General features: G+C 44.4%; 1 protein-coding gene and 1 long non-coding RNA gene across 3 annotated transcripts in view; both read right to left on the bottom strand.

Annotated features, from left to right (window-relative positions):
- Window positions 1-4,640, bottom strand: part of MAP1A (microtubule associated protein 1A) — a 53,180-nt gene extending 48,540 nt beyond the window's left edge. The window contains exon 1 of one of the 2 annotated variants that reach the window (XM_015638805.2): window positions 4,504-4,640. In XM_015638805.2, the coding sequence (XP_015494291.1) occupies window positions 4,504-4,639 (136 nt within the window). In that variant the 5' untranslated portion in view covers window position 4,640. Of the gene's footprint in view, window positions 1-4,233; window positions 4,325-4,503 lie in introns of those variants that run through there. The other variant, XM_015638806.2, reaches the window with a different exon arrangement.
- A 539-nt stretch (window positions 4,641-5,179) lies between these two features.
- Window positions 5,180-10,705, bottom strand: LOC107209267. The gene is made up of 2 exons (XR_001523500.3): window positions 8,377-10,705; window positions 5,180-6,918 (listed from the first exon to the last, which is right to left on the bottom strand). It is a non-coding gene; the product is annotated as an uncharacterized LOC107209267 (long non-coding RNA).
- Window positions 10,706-10,713: the final 8 nt, after the last annotated feature.

Below are 10,713 nucleotides of genomic sequence, written 5' to 3' on the forward strand. Positions count from 1 at the left end.
AAAAAAAAGAAAAAAAAAGAAAGGGAAAAGTAAGCTGTCATTGTCATTACATCTACTCCAGAAAGAGGAAGCGGAGAAAGAGAAATGAGCAGGACACACAAGAACCAAGGATGCTCTACCAGATGAGCATACTTAGGATGGAGAAAGTCTTCAGAAGCCGAGGACCATAAGATACTTACCTTCCATAAAACATTTCTTCCTGAGGGACATGCAGTGAGCAAGTCTCCATTCAAGTTGGACTTCATGCAAGAAAAACCAACAAGAGATGAGGCCAAATAAATTACACTACTGCTTAACCAAACAAGTACATGATGTTAGTTTTACATCTGCATTCTCCAGCACTAGTCACCAGTAGAGATGGGCTACTGTGTGGTTGTGCTACTGAAAAGCTCAGAGACATCAGATTCTTTGGTCTTGTAGCCTATGCATCCTCCAAGTCACAAAAGCCCCCACCCATCCAACTCCTTCAAAGACACTGATCCCACTGAGACAATTTGAGTCTATTCTTTAATCTTTATAATCTTTGCCAGCTAATTGCCTTCATATCACAGCAAGAAGGTGCTTCTGCTCCCAGAGCTAGTGGCAGCAAACCATTCTGGGGCAGTCACCTTCAGACCTCAGTGTGAGCAGGTATACATTCTGGAGGACACCAAACACTACAGACCACAGATTTTCATATCCCAGTAGGGAGCAGCCTTTCCTAAATGGTGTGACTCTACACTGTGCCACAACCAAAGCAGGATATCACTAGGAATCCCTACTCCAGCATCTGGTGCTGATGCCTGGTGATGTTCAGCTGTTGAAGGCTGATGCCACAGACTTCTAAGGTTAACAGAAACAAGAATTTCAGCTTCAGTATTCACTGATGGAGTCCTGATTGAGAGCTCTTTCACCACCCCTCTTGCATAAAATACAAAGTTTTATTACCTCTATTATCTGCTTTCTTTCAACATAACCATGTTAATTTTCCATGGAGATATCATGCCCATTTACTGCATTTCTAGTTCTCCATGTTGTGCAAGAGCTTTTACTGACTACTGGCAGGAGAGGATCCTCGAGGATACATGCTCCAGCTTTCTACACATACCCATACACAGTAATCATTGCATCACACAGGTCAGTACTCTCAAGGCCTGTAGAATCCACAGCAGCTAAAAAAACTTTGTGCTCAGTTTCTTTTTCTGGTGACAGCTGACACAATACAGTAACAAAGGTTATTTATGTGCTGATAGTCTGCACTTCAGACTGCACAAAAACTCCCCAGTAAATCCTGTGAAATTCAGAAAAAGAAAAATAAAAAACAGCAAAGAAACAAACAAAACAAAACAAACAAAACAACACCCCACCCCAAAAAAAACCCCAAAAAACCCAAACCAACCAAACAAAAAAACCAAACCAAACCAAACAACCTTTAACAACTTACCAGCACAGTGCCTTTCAATTTGGACATGGGATACAAACCAACAAAACACATAATAAAAAGACATGGAGCAAGAAGATGGACAAAATGTTTTCCTATGCTACACTCCAAGAGAACATAATTGTTTAAACATGTGTCCAGTATAAGAGAATCTTAATGCAGTACTTATGAGCGTTCTGACCTGGACAGGAACAAGGTGGAACTCTGCAGGGCAAATCCTGCTGACTAGCTGCTGTGTCATGGTCACTGTGTCCTACTGCAGCAATAAGTGCTATTTGAGGTACTGCTACATCCTCTAGGATGCAGAAAGCATAGATGCTCTTTCAGAGCAAGAAAGGAAAGAGTGGAATTATCTAACTTGTTCTCATACAAGAGCAACAACAATGCGACAATTTATTCAACATATTTTTCCCTACAGGTTGTCCAAGTTTACTTGTAATCTCTCCCAGTTTGCCACAACTCCAGTTTATCACTCTGTGGCACATGAGCAAGAACATTGTTCTTGCTGATTAGAATCCTCTATCATGAGAGTGCAAACTATACCACAATAAGGGTAAATATTCAAGCTCTTTGCAAATGCAAAGCCTAAGTAAGGGACCATGTGACTCATCAGTTTTCCATCTCATTCTTTATGCCCTTGTGAATGTTTTATACCTTGCTGAGGTAATTGGCTTAAAAGATTTGGCATTTCTGCCCAATACTACACCTAGTCTTCTGGATATTGTTTCAAAAATGGACAAAAGAAACACAGCAACAGAAAAATAAAACTAGCATTTATTAGACAGTATTTTGGAAAAAGTGTTGTTCAGAAATGCCACAGTGTCACAGCCAACAAAGCTCTACACCTGAAAATGAGCAGGTTCCTATAATGTCCTGTAGCTGCTATTGCATTCTCCTTAACCAAGGTATAGAAAGAAGTCTGAAAAAACACACCTTTTATATCAGTCAGGGCAAGAGATTTATCGACCAGAAAACAATATCTTTGGTTATTTTTTATTTGGGGCTTTTTTGTTAGGTTTTTTTGTTTGGGTTTGTTTGTTAACTTCATTTGGGTTGCTTTTTTTTTGTGCAGACAGGGTGCAACAGCCAACAGCTAGCACTTAAGTGGGAATCATCATTTCCACATTTCTTGAACTCCCTGAATCAAAAGTGCAGTTGTCTATGACATCATAACATGCTGATAATGACAGGTCTCAAGATTGCTGTCATTTTAACTATTCTCATTTTTCATATCTTTCAGTTTGCAAATATTGGTCCATTTTAAGAAGAGGTCATTCTCCCATTTTGTAGTGGGAAAAACTAATTTCTGGAGGTCTTGTTCCGTGTAAGTGACAGAGCAAAGATTGAAATCCAGGTTTCCAGCTCCCTGAGTGATTCACTTCTACTGACAGTAACTTACTAATACCGCTGAAATGGCTTCCTCTCATGCAAATGAAAGAAATGTTTACATTTGGCAGAATTTCAGCAGGTTTCTAATCAGAGAAGGCAGACTGTAGAATTCATTTTTATTATGGCAGTCACAATTTAAGTCAGAAACAGCATGTTTTTCCTCTGCAGTGGGAATTCTCAGGTTACAGGCATATGACTGCAGAATCAGAGTGAAATCCTTTAGTTCACAGTCTGATCAGTCACCATTTCAAAGATTCAGACAATGGATAAGGATGTAGGTTAGCACACTAGCTCAGTGAAGTTCCAAGTGAAGATGATCACCCTGCTGTGCAGGAAGAAGGAGTGGCCCCCTCAAAGAAGGTCTTTCAGAGGCCAGATGGGTCATAATCAGGTCTACTACTCCTGACTAAAGCCATCCTATAAAAAGGGAATGAAACACTCCTCATGAACAAGTTGATAAGCAGCCTGCCAACAGATAGCTGGAAAAGATGCTGAAATGAAGAAATTGGACAATATCTGACATTTTTACACCCACCCTCTTCCTTAAATTGCACTGCCCATCTGTTCTGCAGTAGTGCTAATGCTTGGGAAGAAAACAGTCACAGAATTATCTCTGAATATGACAGTTTGGCCAATAGTTATGACTGTTATCCCTGGCATATTTCAAACCAGTGTGCCTTGGAAATGGGGAGCTAAGGGAGGAGTGAAGGTGAGTCAGAAGCCTGTTACTTTATTTCTCAAAGGTGTACTAACTGCTTATTAGAACAAGGATTCTCTTAAGGTCTTGATGAAGTTGATCAGCTCTCCTTTGTCTTTTTGTCAGAAACTATCGGAAACGGATATGCCACAACGGAAGAACTATCATCTCACCACCTCCTTCCCCGTTACTTCTAAACAACACTGCATCTAATATACAAAGACTAATTAATTGCCAAGGCCTCTGGGTGTTACTAAAATAAGGATAACAGAGGAGAAAAATGTTATGGTAGGTCTATCCTGCATTGTGTCACCCCTGAAGCCGTTCACTGTGTGGCTTGTCCTCTCTCTCTCTGGTCCATGCGGCCGCTCTATAGCCAGGAAGAGGCCGTACCACAACAGACCCCTGTTCACAGCTGTCCCTAGGATCACAATAAACAGTCCAGCAAGACCATTCCTCCAACAAGACAGAATTTTGGGGTAAGATTGAAATAAGATGCAATTCACCAAATCACTAATAAAATAAAGTCTGACGGGAAAGAGAACCATGAAATGTCTTTAAGCTTTAAGACGTTCGTAAACTGTGTTAGCTATATGTCATTAATGCATATAAAGCAATGATCAGGGAAGAAAAAACAAGGGATGCCGCCTGACGCCGCAGAGACCGGCCCCGCACTGCGCCGGGGATCCGAGCCCCGCCCGGCCTCGCCCTCTGCCCGGGCCCCTACCGGGATGCTCGGCTTCAGCCTCGGCCTCCGCCCCGCGGCTCCGACAGCGCCTCGACCCTTCCCGCGGCCACCGCCCGCGGGCCTCCGCCGCCGTCCCTCCGGGAGGAGTGGGATGAAGCCCTGCGGCGAGATGGCGGTGCCGCAGGGCGGGGAGGGCACCGACAGCTCCGCCTCGTCCCAGGCGGCGGCAGGCGCGCAGCCCCGTGGCTCCCAGGGATAGGGATCGCGTCCGCCTCGCCCTGGACCCTCCGCCGCGACCCCGCTCCTCACCACGCTCCAGGGCGCCGCGCAGCGCGCCCCGCTCCGGCTCCGTCCCGATCTCCCCGATCACGGCGAGCAGCGCGTGCCGCCGACCGCCCGGCGGCGCCGCCGTGTCCATGGCGACCGGCCCCGCCGCCGTCTCCATGGCAACGCCGCGGCCGCTGCTGCAGAGCGCGGGCACTGGCGCGCGGCTCTTAAAGCGCCCGGAGTCCCCCCACCCTGATTGGCCGAGCTGGCACGTGGTCCTGCGCTATTGCGGTGGGGGCGTGGCCTTCCCCTCCGGGCCCCGCCCCGCCCGCAGGCCCGCCCCGAGCCCCGCCCCACCCTCAGGCGCTCCCGCGCGGCCCGGCTGGAGTCGGCGCTGCCGCGGCCGCGGGGAGTCTGCCGCTGTCTCGATCCGGACCGGCCGCTGTCTCGATCCGGACCGGCCGCTGTCTCGATCCGGACCGGCCGCTGTCTCGATCCGGACCGGCCGCTGTCTCGATCCGGACCGGCCGCAGCCGGGCTGCCCGCCCGAGGCAGGCTGTGCCGGCAAGGCGGCTGCCGGTGAGCTCCCGCCGGTGCTAGGGCGCGGGGTCTTCGTTCTTTTCGTTAAGATGGGCAGAGCGGTACAGCGACCAGCTTGGATGCTCAAAACCTCGAGCGAGGCTCAGACCTTTGAAAAAACAATTCAGGGGCAAAGGGGTGTTGGTTTATAGTTTAGTTTAGAATTTAGTTACTTAAATAGAGAAATCCGCGGAGATTTTTAAATGCTTGGTGCTGAGTTGTTGCAATACCCACAACAAAGCCATAGAAGACCGCGGTTCTAGACTCCAAGGTTTGGTATTGTCATTCGCCTTTTTTATCTCTCCTCGTTGCTTGGCAGTGAGCAGGTCCCTTCCTGGTGGTACTTCCTTCTGTTCATTTAAAAGCACGTGTAGTGATCTCCAGAGGTAAGCCATGGGATTTCCTGGGTCCAGACCCACGAGCTACAAGAAAAATCTGAGCTTTGCTAGCTGCCAGTGCAAAGCTGATTTGAGCTGTCCATGGCTGTACTGCCAGGCCGTGGTATATGCAGGAGTTCTCACTGTCTGGAGTGACCAGAGAGGCCCTAACTTTGGGCACAAGCCCTTGTTGCTCACAGTTCTGGCCAGCGGCAGCCCAAAAGCAGTTCAATGCAGATGGCCTTAAGCTGAGACAGAAGAGATCCAAATTAGATATTGGAAAAATTAACTTTTCTAGTGTCAGAGTTGCCAGGCACTGGAACAGGTTGCCCAAGGAAGTGGTGGAGTCACCACCCCTGGTGGTGTTCAAGAAGTGTGTGGATATGTTTCTGTCTGATGTGGCTTAGGGGTTACAGTGGTAGTGCTGGATGGATGGTTGGACTGGGTGATCTTGAAGGTCTCTTCCAGCCTTGGTGATCCTATGATTCTTTGTGCAAAAGCTGAGCAACCCCAAAGTATGAGACTTCTACAGGCTGAACAAGGGAGAGCCACCAAAAAGTAGTTTCAGGTAGAAAAACCCATGTCTTTTCTGACAGAAAAGGAAGGACCACTGTGTGCTGATGCAATTGGGTGGAAAAGCAACCCAGCTATTATAAAATGACACAAGTCAGCAATAATGTGCTGCATTTCCTAAAACAGTGTCATATTCTGCCCCTACAGTGTGCAGGATCTCCACAGGTGACCTGTAGTTTAGAAATTGATGGCAGATAACTTGGCATCCTGCTCTCTCTCATTGTTTTGTACCCACCAAGACTGCAGATGAAACCTCACAAGATTCAGAAAGTTGACATTTTGGCAAGCATATGTGAATCTATAGTGACACAGGACTCTGACAAAAGATAGTCAGGAAAAAAAACCAAAACAACAACCACAGAAAGGGAGAAAAATACATAATTATTACCTCTGCAGGCTACAGCTGGCGTTACTAATTTATGGAGTTTTCTCAAATTAAGATCCTAAATCAAAAGGTGGTCGAGCCCTCCACAGATAAATTAGGAGATGATGCAATAGCTCTTCTTCACATTAAACTATGGTGACACCACTGGCTATGAACTCTATGAACTAAATCTTGTAAACAGGGAGAATCAGTGTATCACAATGGTTTAATTAATTTCTGTGTGTTGTAACCTGTATAGCAGCAATAATTTAGTTTTAGAGGATTGCACTGAACAGGTCAATACGTGAATAAAGCAGTAAACCTGAAAATAAATGCCAGAGCACATTAAATTCTATCATGAAAGTAGAATTGTAGATCATGGAGGGAAAACATGACATCAATATATGAAGGTGAAAAATATTCAGATATTTTCATACCAGCTGATAAAAGTACCTTCTGTTTCAGGTGATTCAGTCATAGTACTTGCTATTTGTTTTTGACATGGTAGCTTTCCAGAGCTGCAGCTTTTCACTGCAGTGCAGAGATGCTCTTCCAGCTGGCTTTCTGCCAAGAGAAATAAAACAAGAGACATGCAAACTGGAGTGAAAGCTTAAAAAGAATATCCAAACACAGAAACTAGAAGCTCTGGGGAAGACTTTACAATTAAAACACTAATTTTGGTGATGTGATCAATTTCCATTCTTCTACCATACCATCAGTTCATAGAATGATGGTATTTCTGCTGCTTTCTAATGTGAATCAGAGATGTCAGTGGTCAAGGTAGAATTGCAGCAGAAAAGGCTTGAGTCCTAAGTGTGTATGCACTGCATAAGACAGGGAAAGGAGGGATTTCTGGCTTTCTGAGTTCCTCTTTTTCCCTGTAAATTCACACTCCAGAACCATTTAATAAACCCGTACAGCACTTATGGTACAAGCTTCTGCTTTCATGCACTGCAGCAGTAGCTGGCACCCCTACGAAAATCAAAAGCTGACTGGGCTGAATGTAGGTATTAGAGGGCCTGACAAACACCACAGGAGACTGGCAAAAGCAGACTAAAGGATACTGAAGGACAACAAATCACAGGTGAAAACCTTTATAAAAAGAGATTTAGAAAGCAGGATCAATAGTGTAGAAAAGAATTTCATAATATCATGAGAAGAACAATCTAAACTATTTCAATTGCTCAGTCCTTTAGCCTGGAATGATTACTTCCTGTCCTTCCCTGAAAAATTTCCAAGTGAATAAAAATACTTTAGGGAATCAGAGACCTGTGGCGGTACCCAAATGAGGATAATGCCTTTAACAGTGGACGGGACGGGACGGGACGGGACGGGACGGGACGGGACGGGTCGGGACGGGACGGGACGGGTCGGGACGGGACGGGACGCTCTCAGGAGCTCCGCGCCGGACTGCGGAGGGCGGCAGTCGCTTCAGCTGCCCCCGGAGACTTGGGTGTTGTACCGGCGCTCATGGGGATTTGCCCGTCGGCAGAGGCACGCCGGGCCTCTGCACTCACGGCCCCCGAAAGCGGTGAATGCCAGGCACTATCTGTTCCCAAAGTCATGGCTCAGAGAATAGTGCATAATGCACGGGTAGTTTTTGGATGCTTCTGCATCACAGTAATTGTAATACACAGCACAAAACCTAAACCTAGTTTTCCAAAGACAAATGACATCCTTACCCTTTTTATAAGCTTGGCTATCTTTTTGGGTATCTTTGTTTGTTGTAACTAATTTCCATTTGAAATCAGGATCTGGAATTTGGTCCTTTTTCTAGGAATACTGTCCAGTTTTGAACATGGGGCTTGGGGCTGCACTGAGACGTGGAGAACCAAATTCAGAGTGCAAGAAATGAGAATGAGGAATAGCAGTCCTGCTTCTTGGTTCCCATAGTTAGTGGTCTGCATTGGAAAGGAGTGTTTGGATGAAAATAAACGATAGTATCAGCTCACTATTGCAAATTCTGTAGGATACAAGAAATTTGGAAAAACCCTCCAAATACGAAAAATTCAGTCATCATACCTTCATTCCTTGGAAGTCTGGTGTTGGACATGTTTTGTTTGAAGCAAAAGGAAGCAAAGATTCATTATGCTCTTTTATTCTTTCCTAGACAGAGGAAGGCATATACGATTGGACTCAGAAAAAAGGCAATCTGCCAGCTGAGGAGAAATACTTACATGAAAACATGTATATTATGAAGAAAGCTGGACGTTTATATTCACAGCATAATAAAGCTAGGAAAAGTGAAATTACAAATGTAACACAAAAAATGGGCAGTCAGCTTTAAAACACACACAGATTGGGCATTTACAAATTTGACCGCCTGGACTGAGCTTTCAATTTTGTCCTATTCTGGTTCATGTAAAAGTACTGAATTGCAAAAAAACAAGACTGGAAGATTCTGGAGATAATCTAGTCCAACTTCCCATTTCCAACCAAGATCAACTATACTCATTTGTTACTATTTAAAAAACCCAACTTATATGTTAGAAATGGCATAATTTTTAGAACTTCTTTAGGCTTTTCAAATATTTTTTGCTTATTTCTGCTTAGTCTTTAAGTTACACCTACTTGCAGTTCATGAAAACAAATTCAGTTTTCCTCTAAACTGTGAGTATTATTGAGAAACAAATTATTTGCCATCATTTTTTTTTTTTTTATTATCTGGAGAATATTATTATAGCCAAATCTTTTGCCATCTTCTCACTAGATGCAGGCCTTAGTTTAGGCCATGCCAGTGTAGAGTACAAGAATTACTTCATGCATCTAAGGTATGCATACTATACACAAGTATAATGCTTACTGCTTGCTCCTTTTTCTGTGGCAGCAGAATGACATTGACTCAGTTTGTGAAGTACTATGGCCCCCATTGCTTTATTCTGCAGAAATACCATACAGCTCAGAAGCCCCCCCTGAATTTCTGCATTCAGATATTTAGTTTTATGTAATATTATTCTTACCTGCATTGTACTTTGTCCATTTTTCAGACTATCTAAAAAAAACCAACAACTTCTACTACTTCTAGTCCCTCTCAATTTCAGATTGCTTGTGGATTAATAAGTGTACTTATTTTGTGACCAAAGTGATTTAAGAAAACAGTGGACTAGGAACAGCACACTGATGTTTGAACCCTCACTCAAATGTACTTGTTTTGAACTGAGGACTATTGCTTTCTGAGGATGAATACCAAACAAGATATTTACTTACCTTATTGAAACTTCATCACCACTATGCTTCCCTAGTTTGCTCATGAAAATCCCACATAGATACTGCTAAAAGTCTTACTATAGTAAAGTTGCTATTCCGCCACTTATGTACTGCTGCTCCAACATAAGGTATCCGAGTGGTGTTATGCACCTTGTCTTTAGAGATCCATGTCGGGTGTTAACTCCTTTGCTTTTCTTCTGGATACAAACCTAATTTCCCTGAGGATTTGTTATCAAAGTTTTCAAGAATTTGAAAGTAATTTTGAGAAAGTGACTGGCATGTTGGCCATTTCTAGTCTTCATTATCCCTGTGAATTTTGTAAGTAACTGTTAACACTTTTAAGAAAACATTTCAATAATACAGCTTAATATACATGCCAAAGGACCATCTTCTGGGATTTGAACAACCAGCCACTGAAGTATCCCTCCTGCTTGCAATTGCAAATATTTGTAGCCTGTTTAATGTTCTTAACATGCATGTGCAAACTTGGATTTCACATTACACCCGAAATATGTAACATACGCGTATTTACAGTGTTTCACTATGTACAACTTTTTATCTATAACTCTGCACAATAAGAGTTTTTTCCATGCCAGGTACCATTTTTTCAGGTTCTGGTGTTTTGGTTCTACAACAGTTTTTTAAAATAAAATATAAAGAATTCTCATCTATAAAATACAGAGAGGTGCAGAAATAAAAAAGAGAACTTGTGAAAGTAGATTTAAATTAGGCTATTGAGACTTACTACCTTTTAGGCAAGAAAGTGAATGCTGGTAAGACAACAATACTGTCACAAATATGTGCAAGGCTTCTTCGATAACTGTTTAGTCATAGAAACACAGGGAAATTAATCGGATTTCACTCTCCTGTGATATCCAAGGAAGGAGTACCCGATGGTGGCTGTCCAGGGTACGCGGTGCTTGGCCGGTGCAGGAGCTCGAGCACGGGGCTTTCTCATGAAAAGGGGATCGGGAGGGCATCGCGCGGACACCTCCCGGCCTGCCCCGGCGCCCGGTCCGGACCGCCGCCGCACCCTGGCCCGCTACGTGTGCCAGCTCGCCGCATTCGCCCTCGAGCGAGCTACGCGGACGGAAGACGCGATGCTCTTTGTCTCCGGCTCTCGCGGAGAGGCCGAGCGGGCGGCGCAGCTCC

This window comes from Parus major, chromosome 10 (assembly GCF_001522545.3).
Source record: "Parus major isolate Abel chromosome 10, Parus_major1.1, whole genome shotgun sequence".
Classification (NCBI taxonomy): Eukaryota; Metazoa; Chordata; class Aves; order Passeriformes; family Paridae; genus Parus; species Parus major.